We start from the raw sequence: 14,699 nt of genomic DNA, 5'->3' as shown, positions 1-14,699 counted from the left end.
ACACACAGAGAGGACACGGAGTGCAGATCCGAGCAGTTTGAAAGGGGCACAAAGTCAGCGCGATGCCTCCTCTGGTTCAGCCTCCAAATGCTCGCGGCTCTGAACGCCGCACTCCCTCACTCATTCACTCACTCACTCACTCAGAGTCCTCTCTCTCTCAATGACGCCAGCCCCTCTCTTTCTCCCTGCCCTTCTCAAACTTTTCCCACCCCCTAATAACTCTCTCTCTCTCTCTCTCTCTCGCTCTTCCTTCCTCCCTCCTCCTTCTTCTTCTTGCTTCTCTCTCTCTCTCTTTCTCCTCCCTCTCCTTTTTCCATCACCCCCCCCCCCCCCTCTTCCAAACATCCCCTCCCTCCCACCCACCCAAACCCCCCACCGCTGAACTAATCTGCAGCTGGCCGGCCGATTGGAGCCCTGGTTGCCGGGGAAACAGGCTGCAGACTGTCCTGCCTAAAGAGAAACGGAGGAAAAGAGGCAAAGCTGGACACGACGCAATGCATGAATAACAGTCTCAGCAGATTAAGCGAAACCAAGGGCCACTTCCCCCTCTCTCCCCACGAGGGGACAACACATCTGTTTACATGTGACAGTCAACAGCAAGGACAACGACAACAAGGGGCCTGAGTGCAGGAGAAGCGTGTGTGCGCAGGGACTGACTGTTGTGTCACACTCTGCAGTGTTTGGGTTGATTAGCGCTGACCTCAGCTCAGTGACAGAATACAAACTGGGGAGGGGTGTGTGTGTGGGGGGGGGGGGGGTCCAGCTTACCATCGGGCTCAGGGCTGCTCCTGTGGAACAAGTGGAGGGGAAAAAAAGAGGGAGTTAGAGGGCACAAAGTAGAGGCTGGACACGCATACAGATGACCAGTGGGATGAATGGTTAACCTGGCAAACCCCATTATTACAAAGGTGTGTTCTAGGACAGTATTCTATTGATAATGTGGTTAATGGTTTCAGTCTTAAAGTTACATCTATAATATTGTGGGATTCAGTGAAGTTGGAGAGAAAAAGACATTACTTTATGGAGATTAGAAATGGAGTCATTAGTCTTCACCAATCCAAGAGTTGATGAAAAGAAAATGAATCAACAAATATTTCGATAATCGTTTTCTAGCAAAAATCTAAACATCCCCTGTAGCCTCACTTTAAACAATTATTATGTTATCTTGTATTAACTTACTCTCTGGATTTGCGACAGTTGGTCACTAAATCAATTAAATGTCACAATGCAGCTTTTGTGCTGTTCCCTATCCGGTTTGGTAGTTGGATATCTTACAATGCATCATCTTTTATAAGAGGATCATATTTCTACTCAATAAAATCCAAATCTAGTAACTAGTAATTATAACTGTCTAAACAAGGTGGAATAATACATCTAAACGAACTGAAGTGGAGGGCAGCATCAATCTTATATACATACACATGCATATAAACTGTAAAACGCAAATGTAACTCTTCGGATACAGATAAGGATCTTTATCCAAATGATTGACAGAGGCATTAGCCCTTCATAAGTCTCCCACAGCATCACCTCTGCGCAGCAACGATCCTGCTGACCTCTGAACCCAAACGCCGACCTCGCCTTTGAAATGCAAGCGAGATCTAAAAAAGGCCTCGCTTGTCCATCAATGGCTGTGAATGTGTATGTGTGTGTGTGTGTGTGTGGGGGGGGGGCTGTGAGGTGGGGGCTGGTAACATCTGTTTGGCGTTCATCCTACCTTATTGTGTTGCCGAGTCCTCTAACAGGCCTACAGATGGGATCCCGGGAGCGCGCCGAGCCCAGATGACTGGGAACGTTGTCAGTCCTCGAGTCCTCGCACAGTGGGCTGATTGCAAGACTTCTGGTTTAAGCAAAAAGGAAATGACAATGAAATCCAACCCAGGGTGTGTTTTGTTCCCCGTCTCCTTCCGTTCGTGACCCAGAAGCAATAATAACGCAGCCCCTAAGTAATCTGGCAGGAACTTGGCTTGGTAAAAGGACAGCAGATCCTATCAGGAAGTACTTTTTAATGCCACTTCCATTAAGTGCAGAAATCATGTTCCTTCCTTTCTTTCTTGTTCTTGCATTCATCTCTTCCACCATTAATCGATTAAGAAAATATTCTTTTAAAGTCCAATAATGATAAAAAAAAAATTAAAGAAAGGAAATGCACAAGTGGAACAGAACATGTTGTTGTAGCTGTTCCACCTGTGCTTAAAACATATGGTTTCAAATGAATTCTAAAAGCAAACAAATGTCTCAAGCATAGTGCATCCTCGTTTTACCCCTTCATTCCACCGCTTTATCAGGGAGGAGAAATGATACCAACGGATTAGTGATTTGTCTCCATCTGTAGGACACGTGGCATTCATGCGGTTATTCGAAGAAAAATGAACATTGTAACTTGCCCGTTTAACACACCGTGAATACCCGAGTCATTCGGCCTACTCTCCCAAAAAACGTGCTGCCATATTCACACACACACACACACACACACACACACACACACACAGCAAGGCCTCAAAAACAAAAACAAAAAAACGCTGCTCCGCCGCGAGGAGTTTGATTTCTGTGTGCCTGCGCGCCTTATCACGTGATCTCTCGCGCAGCGCGTCACACCCGGAAGTGAAGCGACCGCCCTGGTGAATTCGTTTGCATGGACGCTGTTTGGCCGGTGCAGTTAGCGGCATTTTAACCGTAACATGACGGGTTGGAAAATAAGCAGCCCGGGTCCCTCGCGTTTGCTGGGGAGTGCTTTTCGTGAGGTAACTTAAATAACCGCTAGATACGCGTGTACGTCTAGTTTAACGTAGCATTCATCCTCTCCTCCTCCGCGGACTCCCCTCCAGGAACACGTCAAACGTTGATGTGTGGACCGCAGGTGACTTCTGGATGCTCTGGACAGAGTCCCCCCCCCCCCTCTTCCTCCTCCTCCTCCTCCTGGACTGAGCCTGGCAGCTATTCTACACGATGATGACCTTCGGAGCGAGAGCGGTCCTCCTGAGCGTGAGGTGCGCCATCCAGAGATCGGGCTCCTTCACCAGAGCCGGGCTCGGCACGTGCTTCGTTAAAAGGGGGCGGAGTCTGACCCAGATACCCAAGGTCGCGTTGCTGTGTTGGGCCGCGGCCAACGCATCGTCCCGGGCGGCCACGTGCCAGGAAGCGACCCTCCCCCGCAGAACCGCGGATAGAAAGTCTGTGGCCAAAGTCCAAGTGCACAAGGTGGTGTTCCTCCTTCGCCTCGGCCTGCGCGCGCTGGTGCTGCTCCTCAAGTTTGCCCCCCTGCTCCTCTTGTCCCCCCTCGCCCTGGTGTCCGCCCGCTGGGCGTCCGTCTGGCTGGACGCTCTCCTGTGGGTGACCGAGACCTCCGGCCCCACTTTCATCAAGCTGGGACAGTGGGCCAGCACCAGGCGGGACATCTTCTCCCGGGGGTTCTGCGAGCGCTTCTCGACGCTCCACGTGAAGGTGCGCCCGCACTCCTGGGCCCACACCAAGCAGTGTCTGCGGAGGGCCTTCGGCGACGGCTGGAGGAGGGTTCTGCTGTTCGAAAGCAAAGAGCCAGTGGGTTCGGGGTGCGTGGCGCAGGTGTACAGGGGCTGGGCGAAGGCGGACCAGGTGGAGGACCCGGCCTTCCAGTCGCTGGTGGAGGAGATGGAGAGAGAAGACCTGCTGGAGGCCTGGGAGATCCCAGGTCTGGGAGGAGTGGCCCGTTCCCTGTGGCAGCTCTGGAGGGGCAGCAAGGACGAGGAGGACTTTGGGGAGAAGAGTCACTCCGAAGGGATGTGCAGTGTGGAGAAGGAGCATCTGATACCTGTGGCTATCAAGGTGGGTGTCACTAAACAGCGGCTGGTTGACGTACTGAATCGTGCGCTCGTGGAGCTCGTTCACGAATTGTCCCCCCCCCCCCCCGGGGTCCTGCAGGTGGTCCATCCAGGCATCAGGAGGCAGGTGGAAATCGACATAATGCTGATGAAAGCCGGTAGCTGGCTCCTGCAATGCCTGCCCGGACTCAAGTGGCTCAGTCTGTGTGAGGTGGTGGACGAGTTTGAGAAGCTCATGATCAAACAGGTGGGAATATTCAGACCCCTCCAGCATGTGGGATGGGATCTACTTTATGATTTTGTCATCAAAAAAAGGCACGTAGAGAGGCCAGAGTGTAGGAAAAGTAAATAAACATGAAAAGAAATGACCTAATAGAGCAGAATTGGACTTTTATTTCAGATTGATCTCCGTTTTGAGGCCGAGAACATCGAGCGTTTCCAGGAAAACTTCCGCAACGTGGACTACGTGAAGTTCCCAACCACTTTACGACCTTTTGTCACCAGGTCTGTTTTAGTGGAAACTTTTGAGGTGAGAAGAGAAGTTATTTTTCTTGATAGTGATAGATTGAGCTCGAAAAGTACAGTCATATTCAGTTTGTATGTAACCTTTTTCCTGCAGGAGAGTGTCCCCGTGTCCAACTACCTGAGCTCCGACATCCCCCCGGAGGTGAAGCAGAAAATAGCCCGAATGGGAATAGAGACCATGCTGAAGATGGTGAGATGTTGCTATTACCCTTTTTTTCCCTTCTCATAATGGGTTATACAAGATGACATTTTTCTGCATGTCTGCTCTCCAGGTTTTCATAGACAACTTTGTCCATGGAGACCTCCACCCGGGGAACATTCTGGTCCACTGTTCCACCGAGGACGCCGGTGTACCGGGGGACGCCCGTGGAAAGACCACCCTCACCGACCTGTGGGACACGGTGGTGGTCAGCTTCAGGCCCGACCGGCGTCCCCTCCAGTTGGTGCTGTTGGACGCCGGCATCGTAACCCAGCTGAGCAGCCACGACCTCGCCAACCTCAAGGCGGTCTTCACAGCGGTGGTGCTGCAGCAGGTGGGTGATCGGGACTACGGGGGGGGGGGGGGGGGGGCTTTGATTGATGAGACAGTTTTTTTTCTTCCTTTTTTCCGCAATTTGTAACTCAAGGGACACGTTTGTGGGGAAAACCTCGAGATATTACGTCACTTTAGAAATTTAGCAGAACATGTTGTTGGACATGTTTTGAAATTTCAATCTGATTTAAAGAAAAGCTTCCTTTGGTCAGGGCGAGCGAGTGGCGGAGTTGCTGCTGAATCACGCGCGGGCCAACGAATGCCGCGACGTGCCGCGGTTCAAGGAGGAGATGGCCCAGCTGGTGGACGACGCCCTCAGCAACACCCTCTCACTGGGAAAGGTTCAGGCCCCACTTGGTTTCAGTCTCTTATTACGTTATTTTGCGATCGTTCTGCAAATTAAACTCATTTGTTCCACATTAATGGTCGTAGCTATAGTATGCGTAGTTAATACTGTGGGTTGGTCAGGATTGTTGGTGACACATAACTGATCACTTGAAGCTTTGTTGAACTCTGTTTTCTCTTTTGCATTTATAGTTCCAAGTGGGTGAATTGCTCTCCAGAGTTTTTGGTCTACTCATCAAACACAAGGTAAATTGGGGGTTGCAGGTTAACACGTCCGATTCAAGTTTTTCCTGCAGTGCTTTTGGGTTGCAGCTAAAAGAAATGTGGTTTTTAATCACAAAAAAAAAAAAAAGACTAACTGAGTAGCCTCAGCAGACCTGAAAGGTGAACAACAACCTCATGGGAATTCATGGATGTATTTCAGAATGTTATTTAACTGAACAATCCTTGTCATTAGTGAATACGGGTTTTTTTTTTTTTTTTTCCAGGTGAAGCTGGAGAGTAATTTCGCCTCCATCGTGTTCGCCATCATGGTGCTGGAGGGTCTCGGCAGGTCGCTGGATCCCAACTTGGACATCCTGGATTTGGTCAAACCCCTGTTGCTAAAGAAGAGCGCTTCACTGCTTTGACACACACACACACACACGCATAAAACACGCAGAGACACACCTGGCTCGAGTGACGCCGAGATGGAAAGGTGGGCAGGTCGCAGGTTCATGCAGCGGCATGGACCCGCCTCCTCATCCACACGCAAATCAAATCTGCACAACACCGCTGGAAAGTAGCACAGCATCTTAAATAATGTGATGGATTTTTGCCACTTAAACTGATGAAAACATTAATAATACTACTACTGCATTTTCCAACATGGCTCGAGCCGTCGCTGTCAAAACAGTCATCAGTCGTAGAAGATACTCGCGTACGTGGGATTCTGTGGATGAGGAGGCGGCTACATGCCATTTGAAAAAAAAAAAACCCAGCCTGGCTCCTGTAGGTACACGGGTACTGATTGTATCGTGCTTACATAGTGAATTCTCTCCTTTCACTGCCGGGATGATGGATCGTCGTCACGGGTACGAGATGCCGTGGATCCGCCTCCGCTGTCGTTTAGCAGTGATTCACTGCTTCCTTCGTTGAGTGTTTGTGTTTTAGGGATTAACATTTTAACCTCATTAAGGTCTTCCAGGCGTTTGTAACTTAAGGAGCGAGGATACGTGCACGCTGCACGTGAGGCGTCGCTTGTTCAAGTGGGTGCTAATGGACAAATGATCACACACACAAGGTGGCATTTAGGGAATTGTGAGAAGATGAAAGAAAAAACTGAAAATCCCCAGTTGATGCTCCGACGCATTTGTTTTACTTTAAAATTAAATTTTAGTCTTTTATCCCCCCCCCCCCCTCTCGTGTTGTAGTGGGTCTTAAAGTCTAATAAGCTGTATATTTCTGCGCTGTAACATTGTGACCATGTGAAGTTTTTGGCTACTTGTACTCACAACTGACCTGTTTGCTTCAACCTTCCATTAAAATAGTGGAAACACACTACTTATTTCTTTTTAAAGAGAGTCTGTGTCAATTATTTGTTTCCTTTGATGCCTTCAGTGACCGGTGGTTAAATGCATCGCCTTTTTAGCGAGGTTGAATGCTGCAGATTCAAAGTAGAAAATTCACAACGAGATCCATTTATTTACAATTTTATTAAACCTGTCAATGAAAAACACAGACAAGATACGCGATTCTGTCAATGTCATCAGGAAGAACAGTCAGCATGGCTGAAAGAGTGAGATCAGGAGGCTCGGGTGCAAAAAAAAACTCATCACGTACCCTTTATTGCAAAACTGTAGATATATATATATTTTTTTTTATCGCCATCAAGAGCCCCAGACAGAGCAGCACTGTTCAAGTAAGGAGGGAGGGGAGAGGTGTCAACTGTGTAAAAAAAAAACCTTTTAATAATGACAACAAAAGAAATAAAAACATCTCTAAAAGTCAAACACAATCACCTCAGTATAAGACGAGATTCTGCCACGGTCACAACAACCAGAGAAAAGTTGTTTTCTTTTTTTTATTTTCCTCTTTTTTTTTAATGAATTAAATAGTTTTAAAAAATATCTCACCATTTACTTATAGTTATCTTTTTTCATTTATTGCGAAAAATAGGCAACTGGACTAATTGTGATGATGCACGTTTTTGTGTGTCAGAGAGTGTGTGTGTGTGTGTGTGTGTGTGTGTGTGTGTGTGTGTGTGTGTGTGAGAGAGAGAGAAACGGATTAAGTGGAGAGAAGTAGTGGAACGTGGAGCGTTGGCAGCAGTGTGTGCAGTACTCTCACTCGGCCACCGGGTGGCACAGTTCAGTCTGAACATCCCACCCCCCCACATCTGTATCACAGGAACATACGCCAACAACAACAACCTGTTTTTGTTTTTTTTCCTCTTTTTCTTTTTTTTGGAATGATGCTTGTATGTTGAACCTTTGTCTACGCTCGCTTTTCCCATTTGCAGGATCTCAGTGTTATGTACAAAGGTTTCAAATCCCTGAAGGGCATCTACAAAGACAAGTGCAGCCTCCATGTGACCCCCCCCCCCCCTCCCCCACCTTTCTGGAGTAGCTCAGGAGTCAAAGGGCTCATCTACCGGTGGTGGTGGGGGGGGGGGGTGAATAGTACCAATCAGACCAGGTAAACGTGCCACAAGTAACTCAACGGATTTGTTCTCCGGAATAAAAGTCTGGATTTAGGAATGTCAAAGGCGGTTTCAATGGCTTTCCTCGGGGGGGGGGGGGGGGGCGCACCAAAATATCTAGACGGTTCCTTCCAACAGAGTGTCCTATCGAGCTGATGAAATAATAGGATGCACAGATGAGATAACGCAACCGCCGTCCGTTCGCCATGCACTTTAAAAAACCTCTTCGCCTGTAGGACTGATTGTATTGGAGTTTTTTGTTGTTGTTGTTTGTTGTTGTTGTCTTTCTTTGTCAGCGTGGTGCTCCCTGGAGGACTGGCTGCCCTCCAGTTCACTGAGGTGGCCCTTTACAGGGTAAGAGGGGGGGGGGGGAGTTGTTTGTGGAAGAAATCAGGGTGTAAACTTTTAGACTGATGTGAGTGCGCTCTTCCCATAGCAGAGCGAGGGAAGCGAAGGAGAGGAGAAGGCTCCATGGAGGCAGATCTCGAGCGCTAGTTATCTCTCCCCTAGGAAAAAAAAAGAGAGAAGAGCAAAAATAAAAACCCCAATAGGGTTCTGTCGTTGAGGCCCTGGCTCTGTAGAGGTCACGGCAGATCCTTCCTCGTAGGGGTCTCCATCACGTCGTCCTGAAAGACCAGCAGCTCGTCTCTCTTTCTGACAGAGCTCTGCGTCCACCTTCAGGTGTTCCTTTTTTCCTTCTTTTTCTGGGGAGATGTTTGCGGGGGGGGGGGGGGGAGAGGGGGGAAGTTTTCCGTGTTCCGTGAGGGAGCTCGGGCCTTCTCAGGCGAGCACGTGGTGGACGCGAGGGGTCGGGCAGGAACCAAAACGTCTCAATCAACTTCCCCGACTGTCCGGCCTCTCCACCAGGGGCTGATGTTTGGGGCTAACTGTTGGTTGGAGAGGGGGGGAGGCGGTGGGGGAGGCGGTGGGTGGGGGGGGGGAGACACTGGGGAACGAGGGGGGCCTCTCTGATGGTGGCTACGAGTTGAGCCACGGGTGGTTGAGGCATTCGCCCGCCGAGGCCCTCTTCTCGGGCACCATCTCCAGCATGGGCAGCAGGAAGTGCGTGAAGTGGCCGGCGTCCTCGTGGGCCCAGCCGTACTTCTCCACCAGCACGTCGAACAGCGACCACGGCTTCAGCTTGGTGATGTGACGGAGCTCACCTGCAGGGTGGGGGGCGGGGGGGTTAAGGAACAGAGTCAATGATTGCAGTAGAATGCAGGGAGAGAAGACAGTGGCTTAGTTTAGAGGTTCATACAAATACACAATAAGACTGGTGATCTCTTTTTTTTTTCTTCTTCCAGCAAGTAGCCACATCCGGATTATGCTTATTCCCTTTTTTTTGCTTTGCAGCTCTGCCGTCAAACTGGCTGACGCGTCCCTTCACTATGATGATGGGCTGTCTGACATTGTAGATATTTAACCAATTAACACCTGATTCATTGGTTTGTGACATCATCAGTCGGAATGCGTTTAGAGACACACCAAGGACTTGATGGCTTTGTTTCTCTCGTGGACCCCGTAGGAAAAAAGAAAAATATTGATTAACACCAGTCTTATTTAACTCATCGCAGCCATGCAGACAGTTTTAACTTTGCTTTTGGCTTAAGAGATCCATCTCTAAAAGGTCTGCGTCCGCTCCGGTGCAACGTTGCTTACAAGGTTAAAATGTTATTTTATCATGTAAAAACATATGATTGATTCTTTTATTATTTTCGCCAATTCTAAAAACATTTAATGATTTTGGTCTCTGTACTTTTTAAAAAGGTACGACTTTGCTGTTGAATTTTTGATTGTAATATTTTTTTTATGCACACGGACAAAAACAATCTCACGTGGCTCTATTCCCAAAGAGGTGAGTGGACTTTGATTTGGTTTATTTGGGTGAATGGACTCTTTTTTTTTTTCCATCGGACGCCGTAGAGCTCCATGTGCCGCTGCTCAGTTCAGCCTCACGGAGGGAAAAGTTCTTGGCTGCGAACCATGAGAACAGAGGGGGGGGGCGGGGGGGGGGGGATCCGGTGAAGAAGTGGCGACGTCATGGAAACAAGACGAGCCAGAGGAAGCTGTTTGTCGCCAAAGAGCGCAGGGAAATGATTGGCCCCCGAAAAAAGATTAATGACGCGAGGCCCGTCCAGACCGAAGGTCCACTTTAAACCATGGCTGCCATGGCAACCGCTCTTCCCTGTACACTGATTTGTCTACTTTCTACACCGGAGTTTGAAAAACAGAGCGCCGTGGGACGAAAAGGGGCTCAGACCTCAGATAGAGACAAACATCACAAGGCAGAATATTCAGGTCTCAGGGTACATTATGAGGAATATATGAGCAGAAAGGGATGGAGAGAGAGAGAGAGAGAGAGAGAGAGAGAGAGAGAGAGAGAGCAGTACCAGCACCGATCCAAACACTTACCGGGCTCAAAGAGGAGCAGCAGCAGCAGCAGGAGGACCAGACCCGAGATGCAGGGAGCTACAGCCTTGCTGTATGTAGGACTCAACTATCATAAATATTTCTAATACCGCCTCATGAGATGTGAATGCAACAGTAGACTCTGCCTTTGATCATTAAGTGTGTTGTGATTAACGACTTTACGGTTGATCTGTAACATTCAACTGCCAATAAGAAATCAAAATGGTCATTTTTTTGGTAATAATTCCCGATGATACCATTCACTACACAAAGTTCTTCCGCCCACACTGCACCTCGCCAGCGGTGTTTTCTTTACCTTTCTTGGAGAAAAAGTCTCGGCTGTGCTTCCCGGCAGCAAACAGTTTGCGCGGGACCTTCCCGAGGAGCTCCGTGATCAGAGCGATGTGGTCTGCCCACCACCACATACGTCACAGAGGGAACAGGCACGGTTCATCATTACAGCATGCACACACACGCGCACATCAACACGACTGGCTGCATGGGACTGACACACACTGCTGCCTTGGAGCCCCACATTGGACACGCTGCTACTTCGGGTAGGATTGTTCCCCCCCCCCTCTTTGCAGTCGCAACCTCTATCGATGCGTCCAATTATTTTTCCGCAAATGAAATCCAAAAAAGCGACACGGAGTTCCAAAAGGTGACTGTCACCCTAGTGTCCGGGCCGGTCCATTTCGGACATCGGTGTGTCCCAGTCCCACCCAGCTGTGGCCAGCGCTACCTCTTCGGTTGAAGAACTCCCGGGAATATTTTCCGGAGAGGGCAAAGTGCCTCGGAATACAGCCCAGCAGCTCTATGATGTGGGCTATATGGTCTAGGGAGGAGAGAGGGGGGAGGGGAGGGAAGGGGGGGGGGGGGGGGGGGGGGGAGAGGAATGAGAGGGAAAAAAAAAAAGAAAGCGATGCGAAAGAGAGACCGGGTAAAGAAAAAGAAAGGCAAATTGAAATGAAAAGAGAGGGAGAGAGAGAGAGAGAGAGAGAGAGAGAGAGAGAGAGAGAGATTAAAGTCAAATGTAAAAGGACATTTTTTTGTGGGTAGGAAAATCAAAGCAGGAACAGGAAGTGACGGGGAGAAGAGATCACAGAAGGGGGTCGGGGAGGAATAAAGAGAGACAGTCACCGACAGTGGAGAAGAGAAACCTGTGTTAGTGAGCAGAGGCGACGGCATTCAGTGGGAAATAAAAGTCGCATGCGCACACAATTCAGAATTGACTCCACCCGGAAGCCGACGATGGATTTGAAATGTGGCCCCCGGTGGCGTAAATCAGCATCAGCGTCCTGACGAAAAAACACTGGCCCCACCTCATTGGCTGTGCGCCACTGTGCTACGTGAGGTGAACCGCGTGTCACATGCAATGAGGGAAGATAACGCGAGGAGCTGCTCGCAAGTGACGAGGTCTCCATAGAGGAACGCGTGAGCCTGTGTGCTTTTAAACTCACAGGGAAACGGAGCAGGTGGGCGATGACGCTTTAGCTCACCAACTGTCCAACGGATGCGTTACGCTGCAAATGTTCGAGTTGTGTGTGTGTGTGTGTGTGAGCCGAGTGGGGTGAAGATGAGAGGAGGCATAGCAGCAGAATGAGAGGACAGGGGTTCATAGCTGGCAGTGGATAGGGGTGGGTGGTGAGGGGGGGGGGGGGGGGGTTTGGGAGGAAGGACGGCTATGGTTTAAACTTCGCTCACTGTGGCCATCTCTCTGCGATCGATTTACAACACGACTGTCACTGATTTGGTTTGTTGTGCGTTGCTCAGATGCACCGCTGAAAAACAATCGCCCTCCTTTGATACCGATCACATGCCCGCTAAACATAGTTATAATTCCTCCCACTGTACAAATCAACATTTTCCACCACAGAGAGATCTAAATACTCACCCTCATCACGGGAGTAGTCCTCTCCAGAGTGGGGCTCAAACAAGTAATCTCCAGTAGCGAGCTCAAAAGTCTGCAAGGGGCCAAATACAGTACACTGCCCTCAGGTCCATAGGGTTCACATGTTTGTGTGAATGTGTGTGTGTGTGTGTGTGTGTGTGTGTGTGTGTGTGTGTGTGTGTGTGTGTGTATTGTGTGTATTGTGTCCTCACCATGCAGGCAGTACTCCAGATGTCTGCAGGGGTGCTGTAACCAGCTCCTATCAGGACTTCAATGGAACGGTACTGTCTCGTCTGGATGTCCTCTGTAAAGTGCTTGTGCTGTATCCATGTGAGGAGATGAGAGGAGGAGAGGAGGAGGAGAGGAGGAGGAGAGGAGGAGGGGAGGAGGGGAGGAGAGCATAAGAAAAGAACTTTGCATAGAATGAATGATTGCACCCTAGTGTCTCATTAACCTGTGGCGTCCACTTTATTACTTAAATGCATCAGAATTCACAACTCAAATGAAAGTCAAATCAAGTCGTGTCAAATGTCAAATCACCAAATTGTGTGTCTTACCACCCAGCAGGCATTCCCAAGGTCCGCGATCTTAACCCGAATAGACTCGGCGTTCCGCGGGTCGAGTGGGTTTATCAGCAGATCGGCTGCTCTGGCCCTGACTGGAAGGGGAGGAAGTGGGAAAGAACCGGGTCAACACATTCTGTAAGTAAAGAGCACTGTGCGGTGCTGATACACATTCATCATCACGAGTGATCCACTCCTGACGTGCTGTTTTTCACGTTTGGGTTTAAAACCCTCGTTAAGTTCCAAAGACCCGAGAGCTGGAAAGTGAGAGTAAATAGCTAATAATGAGTCAGAAGAGTGCTGCAGGTTCTGATGGTAAGATGCCTGAAATAAAGTACACTATTTGAACTTGTTGTCCAATGAGGGGGGGGGGGGGCGTTGTTTCCCGTGACCGCCATGCCTGACCCTTGACCTTGAAGGCGCATGCGCAGACCATACCTTTGGGCGTGTCTCCCGTGCTCGAGGAGGACACGGTGCGACTGCGGTCGACGGCGGGGCTGTTGGGGGACGGGCCCGCCCCGATGTCCGCCGTCCCGACCGCTACGGGGTTTCCCGGCAAAGGATCCAGGGGCAGCTCGGGAAAGAGCGGGAGGACGGCCCCGTGGCGCTCGCCTCCGCCGTTGGTCAGGCCCGGCTCGCCCAGGTCGCCGTTGTACATCTCGTAGCCGGAGCTGAGGGAGTGGTCCCGGTCCGTGTAGCTGAGCTCCGACTCCACCAGGGGGCAGAGGAGAGTCTCGGGGTTGGGCGAGGGAGGCGCCGGGTGGCCGGGGTGGCCGGGGTTCGCCTTCAGTCCCTCGGAGCGCGTGAAAATGTGCCCGTTGGTTTGGGCCGAGTTGCTCCTGGCGCTCGGGGGTTTGACCAGCGAGGTGGTGTCCGTGAGGAGTTCCGTGGTCGTGTCGTCGTCTTCATCGTCCTCCTCGTCCTCGTCCTCCCCTCCCTGCTCATTTGACTCCTCTTGCGCTACCGCTGCCTCCTCTGCCTCCTCTGTTTTGCTCTCACTCCTTGGCTCCTCTTTCTTACTGTCCTCTTTTTCAGTGTTTTTCTCTTTTTTGTCTTCCCCATCATCCTCCCCCTCCTCTTCTTCTTCCTCCTCCTTCTCTTCGTCCTCTACCTTCTCCCCTGCCTCTGCTTCATTCTCATCTTCTACACCTTTTAATTCCTCCTCCTCCTCCTCCTCCTCCTCCACCTCGTCCTCCTCCTTCTCCTCCCCTCCCCCTTCCCCCTTTTTGTCCTCTACCTCTGCTTGTGGTGGATCTACATGTCCTTCCTCTGTGGTGGGGGGACTGGGGCAATCTTTTTCAGCGGTAGGCTTGGGCATCTCCTCCTCTTCTTCCTCATTCTCTTCCTCCTCGTCCTCGTCCTCCTCTTCCTCATCGGGGTCGTCATCCGAGATATTGCGCGCCTTGTCTTGCTCCTGGGGAGGCGCCGCGCCTGACATGGAGCGAGAGGAGGAGAATCGGTTAAGAGATACGCGAGTGGGAAGATATACGAAGAGACACGAACGCTATCAAAAGGCTTGTGTAGGCAGCGAGTTAAAAAAAAAGCATGAAAAGAGATGGGAGGCAAACGAGAGAAAAGGAGAATGAAAGAAACAGATGGCGAAGAGACAGAAGGTGGAGGAGGGAGACGGAGAAAGACAGTTTTTCTTCTTCTTTTCTTTTTTTGTTGTTGTTGTGAATCAGCCTCACATCCTGTGGGGCCAGCGTGGGCCGAGCGTTAGGAGCCACTGCGCCGCCCCCCCTGTTCATTCACAGGCAGACTGCGCACACACACACTGCCCACTGAACTTATCACAAATGCTGCGAGGTATATACAAATTAAGAAGAAGAACAAACTATTGACATCTTAGATAAAGATCAAGCTTCTTTATAGCCAGTAGAGCCATCTCTCATCTGTCATTGCTCAGCATAGCGCTTTAATTCTGCTGAGACAATTGTTGTGTTGTGTTGACATG

At 50.1% G+C, this 14,699-nt stretch overlaps 2 protein-coding genes and 1 long non-coding RNA gene across 8 annotated transcripts in view; 1 reads left to right on the top strand and 2 right to left on the bottom strand.

Annotated features, from left to right (window-relative positions):
- Window positions 1–390: 390 nt before the first annotated feature.
- On the bottom strand, window positions 391–2,151 carry LOC134131249 (uncharacterized). The gene is made up of 3 exons (XR_009956645.1): window positions 1,718–2,151; window positions 769–788; window positions 391–450 (listed from the first exon to the last, which is right to left on the bottom strand). It is a non-coding gene; the product is annotated as an uncharacterized LOC134131249 (long non-coding RNA).
- Window positions 2,152–2,588: 437 nt separating this feature from the next.
- Window positions 2,589–6,760, top strand: adck2 (aarF domain containing kinase 2). Of its 2 annotated transcripts, XM_037451241.2 has the most exons (9): window positions 2,589–2,744; window positions 2,829–3,804; window positions 3,901–4,047; window positions 4,201–4,329; window positions 4,420–4,515; window positions 4,598–4,858; window positions 5,070–5,198; window positions 5,395–5,448; window positions 5,691–6,760. In XM_037451241.2, the coding sequence occupies exons 2-9, from the start codon at window positions 2,950–2,952 to the stop codon at window positions 5,829–5,831; spliced, it is 1,812 nt and encodes a 603-aa protein (XP_037307138.2). In that variant the 5' UTR covers window positions 2,589–2,744; window positions 2,829–2,949; the 3' UTR covers window positions 5,832–6,760. The 2 variants fall into 2 exon arrangements, 1 of the variants encoding a protein (XP_037307138.2); XR_005114252.2 differs by lacking the exon at window positions 5,691–6,760 and having other exon boundaries at window positions 2,589–3,804; window positions 5,056–5,198.
- Window positions 6,761–6,877: 117 nt separating this feature from the next.
- The window catches only part of srpk2 (SRSF protein kinase 2), a 42,438-nt gene continuing 34,616 nt past the window's right edge, over window positions 6,878–14,699 (bottom strand). For 3 of the 5 annotated variants that reach the window (XM_037450911.2, XM_062563030.1, XM_062563031.1), the window contains 6 exons: window positions 13,184–14,176; window positions 12,740–12,840; window positions 12,395–12,502; window positions 12,186–12,255; window positions 11,034–11,126; window positions 6,878–9,045 (listed from right to left, as the gene is read on the bottom strand). In XM_037450911.2, the coding sequence (XP_037306808.1) occupies window positions 8,861–9,045; window positions 11,034–11,126; window positions 12,186–12,255; window positions 12,395–12,502; window positions 12,740–12,840; window positions 13,184–14,176 (1,550 nt within the window). In that variant the 3' untranslated portion in view covers window positions 6,878–8,860. Of the gene's footprint in view, window positions 9,046–10,607; window positions 10,701–11,033; window positions 11,127–12,185; window positions 12,256–12,394; window positions 12,503–12,739; window positions 12,841–13,183; window positions 14,177–14,699 lie in introns of all 5 variants that reach the window. The other 2 variants (XM_062563032.1, XM_037450912.2) reach the window with 1 other exon arrangement.

This window comes from Pungitius pungitius, chromosome 6, assembly GCF_949316345.1.
Source record: "Pungitius pungitius chromosome 6, fPunPun2.1, whole genome shotgun sequence".
Lineage (NCBI taxonomy): Eukaryota > Metazoa > Chordata > Actinopteri > Perciformes > Gasterosteidae > Pungitius > Pungitius pungitius.
This window is presented reverse-complemented; position numbering and strand designations above follow the sequence as displayed.

Excerpts from the sequence above, each read along its gene's own strand:
- adck2 (XM_037451241.2), top strand. The coding sequence starts at position 2,950 with ATGATGACCTTCGGAGCGAGAGCGGTCCTCCTGAGCGTGAGGTGCGCC. Across the intron at positions 4,330-4,419 it reads TTTTAGTGGAAACTTTTGAG|GAGAGTGTCCCCGTGTCCAA; the intron begins GTGAGAAGAGAA and ends TTTTTCCTGCAG. Across the intron at positions 5,449-5,690 it reads GTCTACTCATCAAACACAAG|GTGAAGCTGGAGAGTAATTT; the intron begins GTAAATTGGGGG and ends TTTTTTTTCCAG.